This window comes from Gorilla gorilla, chromosome 2, assembly GCF_029281585.2.
Source record: "Gorilla gorilla gorilla isolate KB3781 chromosome 2, NHGRI_mGorGor1-v2.1_pri, whole genome shotgun sequence".
Taxonomy (NCBI): domain Eukaryota; kingdom Metazoa; phylum Chordata; class Mammalia; order Primates; family Hominidae; genus Gorilla; species Gorilla gorilla.
In genome coordinates, this window is record NC_086017.1 from 195,232,091 (window position 1) to 195,254,264 (window position 22,174).

Consider the following 22,174-nt stretch of genomic DNA (forward strand, 5'->3'; position numbering starts at 1 on the left):
TCTGGATCTCAGTAAAGGTCTTTCAATGATCACTTGCCTATTTTTTGTTTATCTGAAAATGTATTTATTTTACCCTTGTTCTTGAAATATAATTTTTCAGCTGGTCATGATGGCTCACGCCTGTAATCCCAGCACTTTGGGAAGCCGAGGTGGGAGGATCACTTGACCTAGGAGCTCAACACCAGCCTGGGTAACATAGGGAGACCCTGCCTCTATCAAAAAAGAAATAAATATTTTTTAAAATAAATTTTTTTTTGAGATGGAGTCTTGCTTTGTTGCCCAGGCTGGAATGCAGTGGCGCCATCTCGGGTCACTGCAAACTCCGCCTTGCGGGTTCAAGTGATTCCCCTGCCTCAGCCTCCTGAGTAGCAGAGATTACAGGCGCATGCCACCGTACCCGTCTAATTTTTGTATTTTTAGTTGAGACGGGGTTTCGCCATGTTGCCCAGGCTAGTCTCGAACTCCTGACCTCAGGTGATCCACCTGCCTCAGCCTCCCAAAGTGCTGGGATTACAGGCGTGAGCCACTGTGCCCAGTCTAAAAATAAATTTAAAAAAAGAAAGATAATTTTTCTGGGAAGACAATTCTACGTTGACATTATTTGATCTCAACGCCTTGAAGATGTTATGCCATTTTCTCCTGGCTTCCATTTGTGCTGTAGTGAAGTCAATCTTATTTTTGTTCCCTTTTAGGTAATACTGTGTATATTTTCTCTCTGGCTGTTTCTAATTTTCTGTTATTGTTGTCTTTGGTGTTTTGCCAACAATAAGTGCCACAGTGTTGCTAACCTGTGACCCACCAAACTAAGGGACTCCTTCCTGCCCAGGCATTGGGGAAACTGGCTATTTCTCTTGGTCAACTGTTCAGAAAGGAGTTTCCACAGCGGAACTCTTGGCACTGGGTGACCCTTATCTATGGTGACCATTCATTTGAGAGGGCCAGGAACTGAGCAGCTTCCTTCAGCCCAGGAGGCAGGATTTTCAATTGCTATTTTTAGTAGAGATGGGGTTTCACCATGTTGGCCAGGCTGGTCTCGAACTCCCGACTTCAGGTGATCCACCTGCCTCGGCCTCCCAAAGTGTTGGGATTACAGGCGTGAGCCACTGTGGCCGGCCCTATCTTTCTTTGTGTTGGGAACATTACAACCCTTCTCTTCTAGCTACTGTGAAATATACAATGAATGATTGTTGGCTAGGTGCAGATGCTCACACCTGCAATCCCAGCACTTTTGGAGGCTGAGGCAGGAGGATTGCTTAAGGCCAGGAGTTTGAGACCAGCCTGAGCAACATAGCGAGACCCCATCCTCCCTCTGGATTCAAGCCCCTGATGTTTAGGCTGATCCATTCAGCCACAACTTTTTCTCCTGGCAATACTCTCAGGAACTTCATTGTCTCTCTCCATTCCAGCCCCATTCAGGAAGCTCAAGCTCTCTTCAAGAGGGCTGGTCTGTGCATGTCTGGATCTCAGTGTAACCAGGTAAAATTTGTTTCCACAGGGCTCTTCTAGGCTCCATGAACATCATGGATGTGGCTGGCTCCCACTTCACAATCCTGGAATGCTCTGTATCAACAGGGATCTGGAGTCTAACAATTGTTGGGGAGGTTGGAGCGCAGCACAGCAATTACCTCTAGGGGGCAGTGTTGCCAAACTCCACAAGCCACTCTGGCCTCTCATGAGGCAGGGCCCAGCCAAAGTAGTGTATTTATTGTTAATGACTTTATTTTCATTTTTTCTCCCTTCTCTTCCCTTAGGATTTTGAGTAAAGTCTCTTCTGAAAAATCCCAACCTGTTTCAACTCAACTATGGATAAGACTTAAAGGACATTTTTTTCCCTCAAACCTCGGCCTAGAAGACAAAAAGAATTGTTATACCCTGGAGACTAGGTATATCTCTGGACATGCTAAGAAAAACAGGGAAGAACTCAGTTGTTTTTTTGTTGTTGTTGTTTTTGTTTGAGACAGAGTCTCGCTCTGTCACCCAGGCTGGAGTATAGTGGCATGATATCAGCTCACTGCAACCTCCGCCTCCCAGGTTCAAGTGATTCTCCTGCCTCAGCCTTCCAAGTAGCTGAAATTACAGGTGCACACCACCATGCCCGGCTAATTTTTTGTTGTTGTTGGCTTTTTTTGTTTTTTTTTTTTTTTGTTTGTTTTTTTTTTTAGCAGAGATGGGGCTTTGCCATGTTGGCCAGGCTGGTCTCGAACTCCTGACCTCAGGTAATCCATCCACCTTGGCCTCCCAAAGTGCTGGGATTACAGGCATGAGCCACATATCCAGTCCAGAACTGTATTTCTTCTGTCATTTTCTAGCAACCTAGGACACGGACCTCAGCTATCCCATAGTATATTTAGAACTCAACTACTACTGCAGACCCAAAGTAACTAGAAAAATAAACAATATTCACAGCAGTGAACAAGCTCGGTCCACTAAGCAACAAGTGAGCCCAGCTGAGAAGCACAAAAGGCCCCAAGACTTACCCTCAAGGTGCTCCACCAGTTTAATGCTTCCTGTCACCAGAGCCCTGGCTCTTTAGCAGTGCCTAGAAAAGGCCAGCTCTTGTATACGCATCAAGGGTGCCCTGAAGGGGACATATCCTACCATTATTTTAATATATTTATAAGTAGAATTTTGGAAGGGGAAAAGTGCCACTTAAAGTTAGAAGAAAACAGGCCAGGTGCAGTGGCTCATGCCTGTAATCTCAGCACTTTGGGGGGCCGAGGCGGGCAGATCACTTGAGGTTAGGAGTTTGAGACCAGCCTGGCCAACACGGTAAAACCCTGCCTCTACTAAAAATAGAAAAATTGGCTGGGTATGGTGGCACGTGCCTGTAATCTCAGCTACTCAGGAGGCTGAGGCAGGAGTATTGCTTGAACCTGGGAGGCGGAGGTTGCAGTGAGCCAAGATCACACCATTGCACTCCAGCCTGGGCAACAGAACAAGACTCCATCTCAAAAAAAAAAAAAAAAAAAGAAAGAAAAAATAGAAGTGTTACTAAGGATGTGAAGAAATTGAAACCCTTGTTCACTGCAGGTGGGAATGTAAAATGGTGCATCTGCTGTAAAAATTATATATATGGCAGCTGAGTGTGGTGACTCATGCCTATAATCCCAGCACTATGGGAGGCTGAGGCAGGAGGATCGCTTGAGCCCACGAGTTTGAGGCTACAGCGAGCCATGATTGTGCCACTGCACTCCAGCCTAGGTGACAGAGCAAGACCCTGTCTCAAAAAATGGGGGCCAGGCACGGTGGCTCATGCCTGTAAGCCCAGCACTTTGGGAAGCCAAGGCAGGTGGATCACCTGAGGTCAGGAGTTTGAGACCACTGTGGCCAAAACAGTGAAACCCCCGTCTCTACTAAATATACAAAAATTAGCCAGGCGCAGTGGTGTGCACCTGTAATCCTAGCTTCTAGGGAAGCTGAGGCAGGAGAATTGCTTGAACCCGGGAGGCAGAGGTTGTAGTGAGCCAAGATCGTGCCACTGCACTCCAGCCTGGGTGACAGAGTGAGACTCCATCTCAAAAACAAACAAAAAAAAAAAAAAAGAAAAGAAAAATGAAAAAAAGTATGGCAATTTCTCAAAAATTAAATGTAGAGTTACCATATGATACAGTAGTTCCATTTATTTCAGTGAAAACAGGGACTGGAACAGATATTTGTACGATCACGTTCATAGTGGCATTATCCACAATAGCAAAAGGGGGAAGCAACCGAAGTGTCCATTGACAGATAAATGGATAAATAAAATGCGGTATCTACAGCCAATGGATTATCATTCAGCCTTTAAACGGAAGGAAATTCTGAAACATGCAACAATATGGATGAACCTTGAGGACATTATGCTAAGTGAAATAAGGCAGATACAAAAAAAATAAATACTATGCGATTCCTCTCATATGAGGGACCTAGGGCAGTCAAATTCATAGAGACAGAAAGTGGCATGGTAGTTGCCAGGAGCTGGGCTGAGTGGGAAATGAGGATTGTGTTTAATGGGTACAGAGTATCAGTTTTACAAAATGAAAAGAGTTCTGTGGGTGGATGTTGGTGATGGTAGCACAACAACGTGAACATAAGTAACACTACAGAGTTGTATACTTAAAAATGGCCAACTTCGATCAATTTTCCATGCCAAGGTTAAAAAATTGTTAAGATGATAACTTCTATGTTTTGTTGTATTTTTACCATAATCTTTTAAAAACAGCCTCAGCCTTGGGAGAGTCAGGAATTACTTTTGTTTGTCTACAGTTGATCACATACTCAGTTACTGACTAGCAACAACCAGTCATTCATTCAACAAATATTTAGTGAGCATCTGCCATGTGCCAGTTACTCTTCTACATACCTGGGGTATACTAGTGAATAAAATAAACAGAAAGCCCACAGAGCTTATATTCTAAACTGATTTCACATTCAAGACTCATTTTGAAATCTAAATTCAGAGAAAGAACCAGAACTAGCCTGAGCAACACAGAAAGACCCCATTTCTACAAAAACTACAAAACTTAGGTGTGGTGGTAGGTGCCTGTTGTCCCAGCTACTCTGGAGGCTGAGGAAGGACTGCTTGAGCCCAAGAGTTTGAGGCTGCAGTGAGCTATGATTGTGCTACTGTACTCCAGCCTGGGCAACAGAGCACAACCCTGTTTCTAAACAAAAAGAAAGAAAGAAAAGAAAAGAAAAAGAGGCTGGGTGTGGTGGCTCACACCTGTAATCCAGCACTTTGAGAGGCCAAGGCAGGTGGATCACCTGAAGTCAGGAGTTTCAGACCAGCCTGGCCAACATGGCAAAACCCCACCTTTATTAAAAATACAAAAATCAGCCAGGTGTAGTGGTGTGAGCCTGTAATCCCAGCTATTCAGGGGGGCCTAGGTAGGAAAATCACTTGAACCTCGGAGGCGGAGGTTGCAGTGAGCCAAGATCGTGCCACTACACTCCAGCCTGGGCGACAGAGTGACTCTGTCTCAAAAAGAAAAAAAAAAAAAGAAAAAGAACGAGAACTGGCAGTTGACCAAATATATGAAAAAATGTTCAACCTCACTGAAATAGAGAAATGCAAATTAAAACTACACTTATTTTCCTTTATAGATTGGCAGAAACTCCAAACTATTGACAAAATACTCTGTTGGTGAGGCTATGGGGAAACAGGCGCTCTCATACATTGCTGGTGTAAGTGCAAAATGACACATTGTCCAGGGAGAGCAATTAAGCAGTATCTCCATGAATTCCACCAGTGCCTCATCAGGCTTGCCAGTGAGTTCAACAGTGTACCTTCTGCCATGGGAATTGCATCCAATTTGAACCAGTTACTCTAATTCAATAATAAATTCTAAGAAATAAATGCAAATTTATAAAGACTATATGTAGAAAGATGTTTATTGCAGCATTATTTGTAATCGTAGAAACTGCAAAAAAAATCTGCAATGTTTCTCAAGAGAGAAATGGTTGGATAAACAATGGTATACTCGTGCTATGGAATATTATGGAATCACTGAAAATGGCTATGTTTGTCTACTTTCCCTCATATGTTAAATAAAAATCAAGTTGCAGACAAAATGCATAATCATCAAAATAGCTAATACATTACCTTCACAATGTGTCAATGCCTGTTCTAAGGGCTTTTCGTATATTATTTCATTTAATTCTCACAAGAACTTTATGGGATAAGTATTATTATTATCCCGTTTCAAAGATGAAGAAGTCCAGGCATAGAGAGGCTGAGTAGCCCAAAGCTATCCAACTAGGGCCTGGAACCGAAGCCAGGCAGTCTGGCTCTGGCATACCAGCATATAACCATAATTATCTAAACATAATTCTGTGTTTGAATACATGTGGATATACATATATTATGTTTGAATATATATGTATGGGTGTGTGTGTGTGTATGTAGGCATACACTCTAGCTCTAGTTCTAGACATATAAATTTAGGGAAGAAATGAATACCCATCAAATTATTAAGAATGGTTATGACTCTACAAATTGGATAGGATGAAAGAAGTAGGGAAAGGAATTTTTACTTCTTTATGTAGTGTGTGTGAGAGATTATGTATATGTGGTTTCCAATATATTTCAAGTAAGTTTTTAAACAACAACAACAAAAAACAGTTTGAGAGAGTCTTCCTGAAACTAGTCTATTAAAATCATATCCATATAGCTACCAGTCTACAGAATTTTAAGACCTGGATTTACCATAAGCACAAATGCCTTTCGGCAGCGGATTCACCACTTCCCAACTTCCCAAGGTTGCGGGAATCATTTAAAATAAATTCTGCAATCGGACCTACTTTCCATACCCAAACACCCCCCCAAGAGTGTGTGTGTGTATGTTTGTGTGTGTGTGTGTGTGTGTGTGTGTGTCCTATTTAATTCCTTCCCCCCTCCCCCATTTCTACCTCTGGATTTGTAGGGCAGTTGAACATTCCTTTTCTACAACGTGCATTCATTTAATGGAAAACTTTTACTTAGTTGGCTTCAGCCTTTCCTTTCCTAGGATAAATCAAATGGTTTTCGTTCCGCACCCTAACAAGGCAAGAAATGACAAACTCCTTGGTCCCCCTAGGCGGGCGCCGGAGCACGACGGGTCAAGTCGGAATCGCCACGTGGAAACAACTCTCAGCATCGCGAACTCCAAATCCCGACGTGCAACGCGGGGCGGGATGGGAACAGTTTGCAGGAACTGCAGAAGCCTGTGGCGTGGAACCTGGACAGGTCCCGTGCAGAAAGGGCGCTATGCCTTGCAGAAAAGCTCCTTGCCTCCCAAATGACGCCCAGCCTTCCTGCCCCGTTCCACCGCTTTCCCACGGCCCCGCCCCTCTGCAGAGTTGGTTTATTCCCCGCAGCCACCGCTTCTTTCCCCAAAGAGAAAAAGGTGCTGCTGCGCCTTTTCAAGCCTTGGACCTTTACGCCCGCACTTTCCTCTGCCCAGAAAGCTTACCGCTTAACTCCAGTACAACTTACTGGTGCGCCTGGATCCACCCCCGTCTCCACTCTGCTTAAGACACAGGAGGCTGATAGGCTGGAAGAATGAATAGATGACATAAAATAGTCATTGTTGTCCCCACATAACTTGGCAGCAAGATTGTGGAACTCTGCAGTCAGACAGATCGGGTTCCAATACCAGTTCTTCCACTTACTAGCTGGGTAAACTTCCTTCATCCTTCTGAGAGTTCAAGAAACGTTTGCTGAACGAATGAATAAGATGTTTTGCAGAGATAATGCTTGTATCGTGCCTGGCCCAAAATCAGCGCTCAATGGAATTACTGGTCTCCCTACTATATGCCACCTTCTCTATTTATGCAGGTTCTGAGTTCCTCGCAGCGGGGGAACATCTGGCTCGGTTCTATCTCCCCAGGGCGCTGGGTTCCCAGAAGTTTCTAGAATGAATACGGAGGGCTACATATTTCACATGCGCGGGGCGGGGAAACTGCTGGGCGATTACAGATTCCCGATGGAGCTGGCCCCTTCGTGGAGACCACAAGTCCTATCACGCCGCAAGAATCTCGGCTTGTTCACCTACAAATGAAGGCCGACGATACTTGCAGACCGAGTCTGACATCTATGGGACCCCACTCCTACCCTACGCTTCCAGGGGCCGGGACAACCGTGACCCGTACCCACTCCTCGCGCCTCCGGGATCAACCTCAGACCCCTGTGGGCTCCCGGGGAAGACGCATGCGCACTGCTCCCTCCTCGTCTCCTTCCCTTCGTTAATTAGTCCATCGCATTTCAAGTGCTGGATCCTTTTTGTCCCCTACTGCGTGCGGTGTCAGCTTCCTTGCGGAAGTGGTGACCGTGAGAGAAGAAGATGGCGGCCCCTGTAGTGGCGCCGCCTGGTGTGGTGGTTAGTCGGGCTAACAAGCGCAGCGGCGCGGGGCCGGGAGGCAGCGGTGGCGGGGGAGCCAGAGGGGCGGAGGAGGAACCGCCGCCGCCCCTACAAGCAGTTCTGGTGGCCGATAGCTTCGATCGCCGCTTCTTTCCCATCTCCAAGGACCAGCCTCGGGTGAGCGCCGCGCACGCGAGCAGCCAGAGGGCAGGAAGGGTGGCAGGGCTGGAGGAAGTTCTCATTTCGGCTAACTACTACAGCATGCCCTTGAAGGACCTGTGTCTATGCTGTTATCCTAAAACCGGAGGCAGAGGGACTGTCTAAACCCTGATGACTGCTGACCAAGTTAGTGGCCGGTAGATTTGGGCATTCGTAATGCTGTCCACCTCGGGTTTGAAAGGAATGAAGAGAGCTAAATGTAGAAACAGCGCTTGAGAGAAGCCTTCACGCGGGGATTCAGTGCCCCTAGAAGAGGCTGCGCCGCTTTTAACCTTGCCGATGACGGTTGCTTAGGTGAAAAGAAACGACCTTTTGCCTCTGAAAGGGCGGTAATATGCCTTAAAAAGAGCGGGCTAGATCTCAGGCAGTGTATTTTTTTTTTTCCTTCCAGGTTCTAATGATAGCCGGTGCTATCTGTCGAAAGGATAAAATGGGTTTAGTGGTTGATTGCCATCAGCCCCCGAGTTGTCTAGACAATGGGGTATTGGACTCAGCTGGGTCGTTCAGCAGTCAGTTCAGAAAGAGGGAACTGCATTGGATTTAAGGAAAATCCTCTCTAATTCCCTCGAAAAAGCCTAATGGCTGTTCATTTTTGACAAGTGACGGGAGATGGCTAACCTCTGACACTTAGAAAGGGATCAAGGAAGGAAATCTTATGGGGAAGAAGGCCTTAGCAATGCTTAAATTTATGGAAATATGATTGATTTCCAGTATTATCCTTTGCCAGCAGTGAACTGCCATTCTGTCACAGCTCTGTGTCTGATACGAGGCACATAGATTCTGTACTTACCATCCCCAAATTGCAACGTCTCAGACTCAGGCTTAGAGCATGGCATGAACATCAAAGGCAGGAACCTGTTTATCTTTGAATTGGAAAGATACAGCAAAATTACACTGTTTGGAAATACTAATAGAGGAGTGAAAATTGTTGCAGTGGGGTACCCAAAGGGATTCGAGACCTCAAGTTTTTTTTCATCTTGTGTCCTTCAGGTCCTCTTGCCCCTGGCCAATGTGGCATTAATTGACTACACTCTGGAATTCCTGACTGCCACAGGTGTACAGGAAACATTTGTCTTTTGTTGCTGGAAAGCTGCTCAAATCAAAGAACATTTACTGTAAGGCCCTGCAACTTTTCTTTCTATGTTTCGCCATCTTTTTCCAGTTTTTTCAGGATGAATGTAACTAGGGAAATGTGAGAGGGGAAAAATGTGTGTACTTAGATGTCATGGTAAGTTCTAAGGGTATTTTCTACACTTACCAGGAGGTGAGCAGCTGAAACTTTGTATCTGTCTGTCTTGGGTTTTCTGTGACAAAGATTAAAGAATAAACTTGGGTTTTTTCTGAATCTCATTATAAAGTTTGGTGCCAGTGGACTTTGCTTTTATTTAATGGCTTCAGTATGGAAGTTACAATGATAACATCTTTGTTTTCCCACTGAGTTTCTAAATCTTGTTTGTTCTCACCTTCAAGGATATAAATGAGCTCCTTGTCATCTTTGTATTCCCACTGCCTAGCTCAGTCCCAAGCATATAGTGAGCACTTACATGTTTGTTGAAATCTTGAAAACTAGGGAATCGCATTGCTTATGGAAGTCCAGGATGTAAAGACTAGGACATTAGCATGGTCTCCATCAGACAGTTCCTAAATGTTATATGGATTGCAGAAGGGGAAAGCTGACATGAAGTGTGTTCCCGGGCTACTTTGTGTACCCTAGGCTTCAGCAGGATTTTGAGTTCAAATTGATGTTTAGGGACAAGGGGTCAAGGTATGGAGAGGAAATAACCATGTTTCCTAACCCATAAAACAAGACTGGTGACACAGGATGCTGAAAGCATTCATTATAGTTCATAATACTCTTTGAAGTTGAAGACGCTGGCAAGAACCCAAAAAAGCCATCGAGAAGGACTGTGAATGCTGAATGGGGGTGAAAAATGGGGAAGGCTCAAATGATCTTTATGCTTGATATACTCATTCCCCTCACCCTCCCTTCCTTTAGGAAGTCAAAGTGGTGCCGCCCTACATCTCTCAATGTGGTTCGAATAATTACATCAGAGCTCTATCGATCACTGGGAGATGTCCTCCGTGATGTTGATGCCAAGGCTTTGGTGCGCTCTGACTTCCTTCTGGTGTATGGGGATGTCATCTCAAACATCAATATCACCAGAGCCCTTGAGGAACACAGGTCAGGATGGGAAAATGACAGGAACAAGGGTTAAAGACCAGCAGAGCCCTGAGACTGCTTTTTTGCAGTTCTGTCCCTCCTATCCTTTATAGGTTGAGACGGAAGCTAGAAAAAAATGTTTCTGTGATGACGATGATCTTCAAGGAGTCATCCCCCAGCCACCCAACTCGTTGCCACGAAGACAATGTGGTAGTGGCTGTGGATAGTACCACAAACAGGGTTCTCCATTTTCAGAAGACCCAGGGTCTCCGGCGTTTTGCATTTCCTCTGGTGTGTGGATATCTGGGGTCCTTTGAGATGGGGAAGTGACAGGCTTCAGTGGGAGAAACAAATTAAAGTCCTTGTAACTTCTCCCCACAGAGCCTGTTTCAGGGCAGTAGTGATGGAGTGGAGGTTCGATATGATTTACTGGATTGTCATATCAGCATCTGTTCTCCTCAGGTGAGCTCTTTAGGGCTGGGGCTGCACACCCAAAGAGTAGAACTCTGTGGGTCTGTTATTGTCCCCTTAGAAGGCCAGGGTATATTTCTTCTCCCTGTTTATTTTTATTATTTTTACTTTTATTTTTTGAGACAGAGTCTCGCTCTGTTGCCCAGGCTGGAGTGCAGTGATGTGATCCCAGCTCACTGCAGACTCTGCCTCCTAGGTTCAAGTGATTCTCCTGCCTCAGCCTCCTGAGTAGCAGGGATTACAGGCACACACCACCATGCCTGGCTAATTTTTGTATTTTTAGTAGAGATGGGGTTTCACCATGTTGGCCAGGCTGGTCTCGAACTCCTGGTCTCAAGTGATCTACCTGTCTCAGCCTCCCAAAGTGCTGGGATTACAGGCATGAGCCACCACACCTGGCCTTATTTTAATTTTTATTTATATATATTTTTTGAGACAGGGTCTCGCTCTGTGGCCCAGGCTGGAGCACAGTGGCACCATGACTGCTCACTGCAGCCTCAGCCTCCCGGGTTCAAGGGAACCTCCTGCCTCAGCCTCCTGAGTAGATGGAACCACAGGCGTGCACTACCACTAATTTTTGTATTTTTTTGTAGAGACGGGGTTTTGCCATGTTGTCCGGCCTGGTCACGAACTCCTGAGCTCAAGCAATCTGACCACCTCGGCCTTCCAAAATGCTGGGATTACAGGCATGAGCCACCAGTTTTTTTTGTTGTTGTTGCTTTGTTGTTTTGAGACGGAGCCTCGCTCTGTCGCCCAGGCTGGAGTGCAGTGGCACGATCTCAGCTTACTGCAGCCTCCACCTCCTGGGTTCCAGTGATTCTCCTGCCTCAGCCTCTCAAGTAGCTGGGACTACAGGTACGCACCACCACACCCGGCTATTTTTTGTATTTTTCAGTAGAGATGGGGTTTCACCATATTGGCCAGGCTGGTCTCTAACTCCTGACCTCAGGTGATCCTCCTGCCTTGGCCTCCCAAAGTGCTGCAATCACAGGTGTGAGCCTCTGCACCCAGCCTTTTTTTTTTTTTTTTTTTTTTTTGAGTCGGAGTTTCACTCTTGTTGCCCAGGCTGGATGCAATGGTGCAATCTCAGCTCACTGCAACCTCCGCCTCCCATGTTCAAGCAATTCCCCTGCCTCAGCCTCCCAAATAGCTGGGATTGCAGGCATGTGCCACCACACCCAGCTAATTTTTGTATTTTTAGTAGAGATGAGGTTTTACCATGTTGGTCAGGCTGGTCTCGAACTCCCAACCTCAGGTGATCTGCCTGCCTCGGCCTCCCAAAGTGCTGGCATTACGGGCGTGAGCCACTGCACCTGGCCTTTTTTTTTTTTTTTTTTTTTTAGAATCTATTGTAAAGCAAAGATCTTGTCTCCAGTATCCCACTGGGAGTCTCTTTGGAATTCTGGTCCATGTCCAGCTGTCATAGGGTTTGCTAGGTCTCTGGGGGATTATCTGTGCTCCTAGAGAATAGTACTTAACCCTGGCCAAGCGTGGTGGCTCACGCTTGTAATCCCAGCACTTTGGGAGGCCGAGGTGAGTGGATCATGAGGTCAGGAGTTCAAGACCAGCCTGACCAACACAGTGAAATCCCATCTCTACTAAAAAATAAAAATACAAAAATTAGCTGGGCGTGGTGGCGGACGCTTGTAATCCCAGCTACTTGGGAGGCTGAGGCACGAGAATCACTTCAACCCAGGAGGTGGAGGTTGCAGTGAGCCGAGATCATGCAATTGCACTCCAGCCTGGGCAACAGAGCTAGACTCGTCTCAAAAAAAAAAAAAGAATGGTACTTAATTCTAGCCCACTCCACTTCCCTTCCACAGGTGGCACAACTCTTTACAGACAACTTTGACTACCAAACTCGAGATGACTTTGTGCGAGGTCTCTTAGTGAATGAGGAGGTGAGAAAAGTCTTCCAATGCCTCTTTAGGAGAGAGGAGAAGGCTATGATTGTATCTCATGCTGGTAACTTTTGATCCTTTTTTGTATTTTATTGAGGCTTAGGAGGGAGGAAAAGCAGGGGGCAGGAGGAACAGTACACAAAGAAGAATCTTTGTGGCAGTGAGAGGCAGAGGGGAACTTAAAAGGATTAGAAAAGTTGTACTTGGGGGCATTCTTCCTGTCTTTCTTGCTTAGGTGACCTCCCTTTCCTTCTCATTCAGATCCTAGGGAACCAGATCCACATGCACGTAACAGCTAAGGAATATGGTGCCCGTGTCTCCAACCTACACATGTACTCAGCTGTCTGTGCTGACGTCATCCGCCGATGGGTCTACCCTCTCACCCCAGAGGCGAACTTCACTGACAGCACCACCCAGAGCTGCACTCATTCCCGGCACAACATCTACCGAGGGCCTGAGGTCAGCCTGGGCCATGGCAGCATCCTAGAGGAAAATGTGCTCCTGGGCTCTGGCACTGTCATTGGCAGCAATTGCTTTATCACCAACAGTGTCATTGGCCCCGGCTGCCACATTGGTGAGCACAGGTGGGGAATCAAGCCAACTATCCTAGGAACAGGAACCTGGGGGGGCCACGTCTCCAGAAACACAAGGGATGGCTACACAAGGGACAGTCCCTGGGAATAAGGAACTATAGAGTGGCTACCTCACGAAAGGAGGAAACAGGGATTTGAAAACAGCGATACCTTAATTTGTAGCCTGTGAGCCTCTCATTGGATGACTCTTCACATTCCAGGGTACCCTGTAGTCACATTCAGGAGCAAGTAGATAATTAACATGCAGTAACAACATCTATTTAGCGCATTACAGTTTACAAAGGGCTTTTATATACATTGTTTCATTTAATCTTCATAATTTACAAATAAACAGGCTCAACAAGATTTTCTTGCCCAAGGTCATTGGTAATAATGGTGGGACCTGAATCTGGGTATTCTGATTGTAAGTCCAGTGTTCTTTTGAGTCTAGCATAACTGCCTGGTTGGCCTCTTGGTAACTCATTTTGGTTGCAGGAGTGTGATGCTTCTAATAGTACTGCCCCTTTCCAAGAACAACAGTAAGGCTCAGATTCTAGGGGCTGAGCGTGGTGGCTCATGCTTGTAATCCCAGCACATTGGGAAGCCATGGTGGGAGGATCGCTTGAGCCCAGGAGTTCAAGACCAGCCTGGGCAACATAGCGACACCCCTTCTCTACAAATGATACAAAAATTAGCTGGGCGTGATGGCGCGTGCCTGTAATCTCAGCTATTCAGGAGGCTGAGGCAGGAGGATTACCTGAGCCCAGAGGTCGAGGGTGCAGTGAGTCATGATCATACTACTGCACTCCAGCCTGGGTGACAGAATGAGACCGTGTCTCAAAAGAAAAAAAGACTTGGTTTCTAAAATGTACCAGAAGAGGTGGAATTATTTGGTTCTGCTTGTAGACGTGGATATGATTCTAATAAGGTTTTTTGAGTTCAGAGGGTCCCCAGAAATCCTGAAGGTTCTCGGGTTCTTAAGCTCTGTGTGTAGTCTATAATTGTTGTAAACTTGGTGAAGTATCTTCTCTTCTCAGGCCTGGGCTTAGGGGGTGAGTGGGTGTTTCTGGTGACTTGCGGCATGGGGAATGAGAGCTAGGTGGGAGCCGTGCTGGTGTCAGTCAGCCCTGTCCTCTATGAAGGGCTCTGCTCTGCGGTTGGAACCCTGAGTGAGCCAGAGGTCTTCCCATCCTGAGCCAGGTGATAACGTGGTGCTGGACCAGACCTACCTGTGGCAGGGTGTTCGAGTGGCGGCTGGAGCACAGATCCATCAGTCTCTGCTTTGTGACAATGCTGAGGTCAAGGAACGAGTGACACTGAAACCACGCTGTGTCCTCACTTCCCAGGTGAGACCTGATCTATACTGTGCACAGGCCTTGAATTGCATGGCAGTCACACTGAGCCAGAAGGGGCATTATTTCCACCCATAATCCTGTCTGAGTTGAGAGAACAAATCCAGTGGTTTCATTTGCCGTCTAGCCTTAGTTTAAAAAAAAAAAAAAAAAAAAAAAAAAAAAGTTGCTCTCATTATCAGGATGCACTTTTCCTCCACACCCTAATGGTTCTGTGTTTTTTTTCCCTTTAGGTGGTCGTGGGCCCAAATATCACGCTGCCTGAGGGCTCGGTAATCTCTTTGCACCCTCCAGATGCAGAGGAAGATGAAGATGATGGCGAGTTCAGTGATGATTCTGGGGCTGACCAAGAAAAGGACAAAGTGAAGATGAAAGGTGTGAGACTCGACAGGTGTGGGGCATCTGTGTGTCTCGCTGCCTCATAGAAGAACCAGTGTTTCCTCTTGGAGGGATTGGTGCTTCCGCCGGGCCCTCTCTATAGATCATTGCCTTTTCCAGGTTACAATCCAGCAGAAGTAGGAGCTGCTGGCAAGGGCTACCTCTGGAAAGCTGCAGGCATGAACATGGAGGAACAGGAGGAACTGCAGCAGAATCTGTGGGGTGAGCTAGGCCTGATGCCTGCCCTTCTCCTCCTGAATCGGAATATTCTGAAGGATAATGAATACTTCAGAGTCACATTACTTATTCACTCCTTTATTCATGCAGACAGGGCAGGTATATTGCTCTCTATCAATGACTCTTTTTTTCTTTTTCCTCACCCATTATGGCTTCTCAGGACTCAAGATCAACATGGAAGAAGAGAGTGAAAGTGAAAGTGAGCAAAGTATGGATTCTGAGGAGCCGGACAGCCGGGGAGGCTCCCCTCAGATGGATGACATCAAAGGTGAGTGGCAGGGGAGAAATGCGCTGGACCAGTTTATTCTCTGCCTGGATCAACTAGCCAGAGGCTTACGTTCCTCAGAAAGGGTTTGGTATCGAGTCAAGACTAGATGACTTAGAGCATTCTGAATGATGTTGGCCCATGAACTTATCCTTGCTTTGATTTCAGTGTTCCAGAATGAAGTTTTAGGAACACTACAGCGGGGCAAAGAGGAGAACATTTCTTGTGACAATCTCGTCCTGGAAATCAACTCTCTCAAGTAAGAGCAGCCCCTCCCTGTTCTCCTCGGGGTGATCCCGGGAAGGTAGAGGCTTTCTCGTAAGTGTTTTGTCTCCAAATAGGAACCTATTCCTTCGACATCCCAAATGGAAAGACCAGTAGTATTTGGAGCAAGGAGAGCATTATTAAGTTCTAGCCTCAGCATAGACTTTCTCCTTCCTAAACCCTCCCCTTCCATATTGTTCCATCCAGATTCCTCTCCAATGTCTATCAAAGTCATAGTTCTAAGCCTGCTGAAAGGCCAGTGAAGGCCCTGGTGTCACCCCAGTCTCCCCACAGGTATGCCTATAACATAAGTCTAAAGGAGGTGATGCAGGTACTGAGCCACGTGGTCCTGGAGTTCCCCCTGCAACAGATGGATTCCCCGCTTGACTCAAGCCGCTACTGTGCCCTGCTGCTTCCTGTGAGCAAAGATTGGAGCTGAGTACAAGGGATTGGGTACAGGCAAAGGAAATCAGGAGTAGACTGTCTTGTTATATTGGGTGTATGTCACTTCTGGTTCGTTTCTCCTTGCCTCTGGAAGCTGGTTGGGCTCTAGAGCAGCCTTGGCTTGTTCAGAGGGGTCAGGTTGAGTTCAATACTGACTGGCCTTTGAGACTCCAGGATTTCATACCATCCTAGGCCCACAAAGGTATATTCAGAATGGACCTGGACATTTAGACTCTATGGCAGCAATTTGACCCAACACAAGATCAGCCTCTGGGGTGGGAATAGGTATTTTGAGGCAGCCTATAGCATCTGATCCCCTTTCACCTTCCCTAAGGAATCTCTTTTTCCCAAACCCTGTCAACAACTCCCAAGTCCCTCTGACATAATTCCACAGAATCTGTATCATCTCCCTCTTGTCCACCCATGTCATCAATATGGATTTGCTTGGATGTCCAGGTATAGGTGAATGCTCAGGAATATACTGCAGCTCCCTTCTTTCTTCCATAGCTGCTAAAGGCCTGGAGCCCTGTTTTTAGGAACTACATAAAGCGCGCAGCCGACCATTTGGAAGCGTTAGCAGCCATTGAGGACTTCTTCCTAGAGCATGAAGCTCTTGGTATTTCCATGGCCAAGGTGAATACGACCTCAAGCCCCATTCTTCTGCACTTGCTTTCAAACGAGGGTTGGTGACCCCCTTGGGAGACATAAAATAGAAGCTAATGTGAATCCAGTATGGATCATCCACTCCCAATATGCTTATTGCTAGAATAGTACAGCTTGGAGCCGGGCTAGTAAGGTAGCCATCTGGGGGGTGGTCTGGAAATGTGCAAAGCTCTCCCCAGCAATAGTTCCAGAAGTTAGACCTGCCCCAGGAGCAGAGCGAACAGCTCACTCTTGTCTGTTTTGGAGGAGGCTACTCAGTGCATAGAGGGATCTGAGGGCCTGGTAGAGTATCCTGCTGGACTTTCCAAGGCCCCTGAGGTCCCCTTTATTGGCCTTTTGCAGGTACTGATGGCTTTCTACCAGCTGGAGATCCTGGCTGAAGAAACAATTCTGAGCTGGTTCAGCCAAAGAGATACAACTGATAAGGGCCGGCAGTTGCGCAAGAATCAACAGGTGCGTCAGGCTGTCCTCCTCTCGCCAAGACGGTTGTCTCATTCCCAGGTCCTGGCCCCTAGACTCTAGGGTGGTTGGTTTCTGGGGCTCTGGTTGTTAGAGCTGTTTATCTGCCGAGGGGAGCAGGAGAGTATGTGCACCTCCCCCAGCTGATCTCTCCTCTGCTTCTTTACAGCTGCAGAGGTTCATCCAGTGGCTAAAAGAGGCAGAAGAGGAGTCATCTGAGGATGACTGAAGTCACACTGCCTGCTCCTTTGGGTGTGATTGAGTGCCCTCCTGGCTCCTGGGCTGGGACAAGTGAGGAACTAGCTGCAGAGGGATGAGTGACCACCATCCAGGCTGAGACTGAAAGGAGCAGAGGTTGGAACTACAGTATTCTTTCCCCTGCTAGCAACCATGTGCCTCCCATCCTGACTGTGGAGTTGGGATGTGGAAGTGGGGCTGGAACAAAGCTTCTGCCTAGGGAGGAGCTAAGCAGGCCCGGCAGTTGGAGGAAGGCCAGAGGAACAGCTCTGTGCTCCGGCTTTCCCTCAGGGAACAGCAGAGAGAAGTTGGCTCTTTCTGCTGCTTGTATATGTTAATATTAAAAGAGAGAGTGGTGTATTTGGTTTGTCTCCATCCCTGACTAATCAGCCAGTGAAGTATGTGACCAGAGTCACATGATAGCCTTTCCTTAACACCCGGGGGAGAGGGAGGACGGGTGTGCCAGCCACTAGGTGGTACTGTGGTACCTTGCTAATTAACCTTTCCCATGGCTCATGGGTAGTGGAGGGCGGAGGTTCTTTTCCACCCTCTGTGGACCAACTTGTGATCCTGGGGTGGTGTGCCTAAGCCCGTTTCCATAGAGTCCCATTTTGAACACTTTTCTGCCAGAGGGTTATGTTGCCAACCATATGTAAAGCCCATTAGACATGCCAGTTCCTCTCACATGCCTTTTCCAGTTGATCTGGTACTCATTCTGTCAGGAAGCTGGGCCACTCTTCATCAGAAATAAGGAAATCAGCTCAAGGTCACATGACTCTTGAGGGGTAAAGCTAAGGACTTGACCCTCAGAATCCAGAACTCTGTCCTTCAGTGTATTGTGTTTCAGTGAAGGGGAAATTGGCCCCACAGACAAATATAACCCAGAGCCAGTAATGGAGGTCCCAAGAATACAGGAAGGCCATGTGAAGGGTGCTTTCCCTTGAGAGTGTTTACTATGTGACAGGCAAGCAGTTTTCACATACTGTTTCATTTAATCCTCACATGAGCCCTATGAAGTCTTATCCCCATTTTCAGATAAGGTGCCTGAAGCTCACAGAGCTTCCCTAGCTAGTAACTGACAGAGCCAGGTGTGATATTGGACTCTTGACCTGGAGCTTGTTACTTTGCTGTATTGCTTTAACCTCAACCAAAAGAGACATGCCTTTCTGTCTTTTCTTTTTGAGTTCCTTGTCTTCATATAGAGTGAGTCAACAATTCTGGCCGCGTGCAGTGGCTCACGCCTGTAATCCCAGCACCTTGGGAGGCTGAGGCAGGCGGATCGCCTAAGGTCAAGAGTTCAAGACCAACATGGCGAAACCCCATCTCTACAAAAATACAAAAATTAGCTGGGCATTGTGGCGGGCGCCTGAAATCCCAGCTACTCAGGAGGCTGAAGCAGGGAGAATTGCTTGAACCTGGGAGGCGGAGGTTGCAGTGAGCCGAGATTGTGCCACTGCACTCCAGCCTTGGTGATGGAACGAGACTCTGCCTCAAAACAATATAATAATAATAATTTCCTTTAGTGGTACTTAAACGGTGGCTAATGTGACTGTTGTAACAAGTGATGCTCTACCCCCCATCCCTACCGTCACAGATGTTACAGAACAAATGGTTGCCTTTATTCATTTTAGTTGGATAGAAAGACATAAACTGGCCTAGGCGCGGTGGCTTACGCCTGTAATCCCAGCACTGTGGGAGGCTGAGGTGGGCAGATCAGCTGAGGTCAGGAGTCTGAGACAAGCCTGGCCAACATGGTGAAACCCTGTCTCTACTAAAAATACAAAAATTAGCCGGACGTGGTGGTGGGTGCCTGTAATCTCAGCTGCTCGGGAGGCTGAGGCAGGAGAATCGCTTGAACCCAAGAGGCGGAGGTTGCAGTGAGCTGAGATCACACTATTGCATTCCAGCCTGGGCGACAAGTGAAACTCTGTATTAAAAAAAAGGATATAAACTGAGGATGGGCTGATTGAAGTCAGCTTGTGGGTATGAAGGCATCACTGGAAAAGGAAAAGACAGGCTGGCCAGAGTTTGGCTTAATTTTCTAGTAAATCTCAGTTTCTGTCTTGTTAGGTATAGGATCTAGTGTCTAGTATGAAGATTCTGGCATTATGGCATGGACCTAGTACAGTGAGACATCCCTGTATCTGTACTGAATGTATAGCAGAAATCAGAAGTAGTCTACAGAGCTTTTTCAGAAAGAGAGATTACTTCCAGTTAGGGTGATTAGGGAAGGCTTTACGGAAATTTGATGCTGGAGTGGCCTAAAAAATAGAAGAGGCTGGAAGGATACATTAAAAGCAAAACAAAAACTTTCCAGTTACATATGGAAAATTAAACACATGAGCTTTTATGCCCCCTCCAAAAATTCTATTGAAATACCAGTAAAGGAATTATTTTAAAAAGACATGTGCTGGCTGGGCTCAGTGGCTCACACCTGTAATCCCAGCACTTTGGGAGGCCAAGGCAGGTGAATCACCTGAGGTCAGGGGTTCAAGACCACCCTGGCCAACATAGTGGACCCCCGTCTCTATTAAAAATACAAAAAAGCCAGGCGTGGTAGCTTACGCCTGTAATCCAGCACTTTGGGAGGCCAAGGTGGGTGGATCCCCTGAGGTCAGGAGTTCGAGACCAGCCTGGCCAACATGATGAAACCCCATCTCTACTAAAAATAGAAAAATTAGCTGGGCCTGGTGGCAGGTGCCTGTAATCCCAGCTACTCAGGAGGCTGAGGCAGGAGAATTGCTTGAATCTGGGAGGCGGAGGTTGCAGTGAGCCGAGATCGTGCCATTGCACTCCAGCTTGGGGGACAAGAGCGAGACTTCATCTCAAAAAAAAAAAAAAAAACACAAAAATTTAGCCGGGCATGGTGGCGGGCACCTGTAATCCCAGCTACTCAGGAGGCTGAGGCAGGAGAATTGCTTGAACCCAGGAGGCGGAGGTTGCAGTGAGCCGAGATCACGCCATTGCACTCCAACCTGGGTGACAAGAGCGAAACTCTTTCTCAAAAAATATAATAATAAAGCCACATGACCCAGTGATAAGGAAAATAGGAGGTGACAATGAATGAGAGATGCCAACATTTTGGAAGATGAAAAACAGAACAGTCAACAGTCACTTAACAGAGTAGAATGAGTTGGGTTCTACCTGCTGAGGGAGTTAATGGCAAGAAGTAAGCCAATGTGCCCTTCTGAACCCATAAAAGGTTCAGCACCTCAGAGGAGGGTATGGACTGACGCTGAGAACTAGGGGTGGGGTGGAAGGAGATTACACGATGATCTGTATAAGAAAAAGCCCCACCAAGTCCCAACCTCATCTGATCCAGCCAAGTGATTACCCCTACTCCCCCGCATAAAATCGGAGATTCCGTCTCTGGAGAAATGGTAGGGAGGAAGTTAGCAAAGATAGACTTAAGGTTTCCTAAGCCCAAAGGTCACAAGTTTCCAGACCAACTGTCCATGAGTGCCCAGCATAATGAATGAAAAAGCCCATGAAATTTCAGAATGTCCAGGGGAACTTAAACTATCAGAGCCTCTGCATTCAGCAGCACGCATAGTGGGGATAGAGGTGAGGTATTAGATTGAAAATGAAGAATTAAGTGAAAATATATGAGCGGTGAGACTCAACATCAGCACACACTGACAGAACCTCCAGTATGAAAAGAAACAACTGCAGGGAAAAAAATGCCTATGCATACTGACATTTTTGGTTTCTTCAACAACAAAAAATGTCAGCTTTCCCCCCACATGATCACCCTACAGTGAAGTCTATTCATTAATAATAAGGCTTGTAAATAGACTGAGCTTCCAATCCACTTTTTGGTATCTCACTGTTAAATATGAATAGACAGCAAAGGACCATTAAACATCTGAGTTACCTTCCAATATGAAAGACCAAAACAAACAAATAGAAAATTGAAACCAAGGAAACAATGACAAAATAGGGAGCTTTCTGAAAACTTCATGGGGAAAAAGTTACAATAACTATTCTCAAAACTCAAAGAAAAGATATTGTGTCTATGAAGTACTTTAAAAAGGAAGAATTGGAGAAGAAGGGGTTCTTAGAAATTAAAAATAAGTAAACTAATTCCTTCTCTTGAGAATTGGAGGATTCGAGGACCAAATAGCAGGGTAACGTTTCACTGTATTTCCATTCTTACATACTTCTTGAATCTTGAATCATGAATATATTATCTATCCAAAAAAAAAAAAAAAAGTAGTAAAGGATCAATCCATAAGGCCCAAAATCATCTACTGGGCTGCAGAAACAGAATAGGAAAAATCGGCTGGACATGGTGGCTCATGCCTGTAATCCCAGCCCTTTGGGAGGCCAAGGCAGGTGGATCGCTTGATGCCAGGAATTTGGGAACAGCTGGGCAACATAGCAAGATCCCATCTCGACAAAAAATTTTAAATTATCAGCCAAGGGTGGTGGCGTGTGCCTGTAGTCCCAGCTACTCGGGAGACTGAGGTGGGAGGATCACTTGTGCCCAGTTTGAGGCTGCAGTGAGCTATGATCACACCACTGCACTCCAGCCAGGAAGACAGAGCAAGACCTTGCCTCCAAAAAAAAAAAAAAAAAAAAAAAAGGCTGGGTGTGATGTGACTCACACCTGTAATCCCAGCACTTTGGGAGGCCAAGGCTGGCAGAGGATAACTTAAGCCCAGGAGTTTGATACCAGACTGGCCAATGTGGTGAAACCCTGTGTCTATTAAAAATACAAAATTAGGCCTTTCCTTT

The 22,174-nt window shown here is 46.4% G+C and overlaps 1 protein-coding gene across 1 annotated transcript; it reads left to right on the plus strand.

Annotated features, from left to right (window-relative positions):
* Positions 1-7,408: 7,408 nt before the first annotated feature.
* Positions 7,409-17,797, plus strand: EIF2B5 (eukaryotic translation initiation factor 2B subunit epsilon). The gene is made up of 16 exons (XM_019023039.4): positions 7,409-7,991; positions 9,024-9,148; positions 10,030-10,215; positions 10,308-10,485; positions 10,576-10,656; positions 12,489-12,566; positions 12,828-13,140; positions 14,339-14,484; positions 14,724-14,865; positions 14,989-15,090; positions 15,266-15,373; positions 15,539-15,629; positions 15,929-16,052; positions 16,586-16,711; positions 17,084-17,194; positions 17,370-17,797. The coding sequence occupies exons 1-16, from the start codon at positions 7,797-7,799 to the stop codon at positions 17,427-17,429; spliced, it is 2,166 nt and encodes a 721-aa protein (XP_018878584.3). The 5' UTR covers positions 7,409-7,796; the 3' UTR covers positions 17,430-17,797.
* The last annotated feature ends 4,377 nt before the right edge of the window (positions 17,798-22,174 follow it).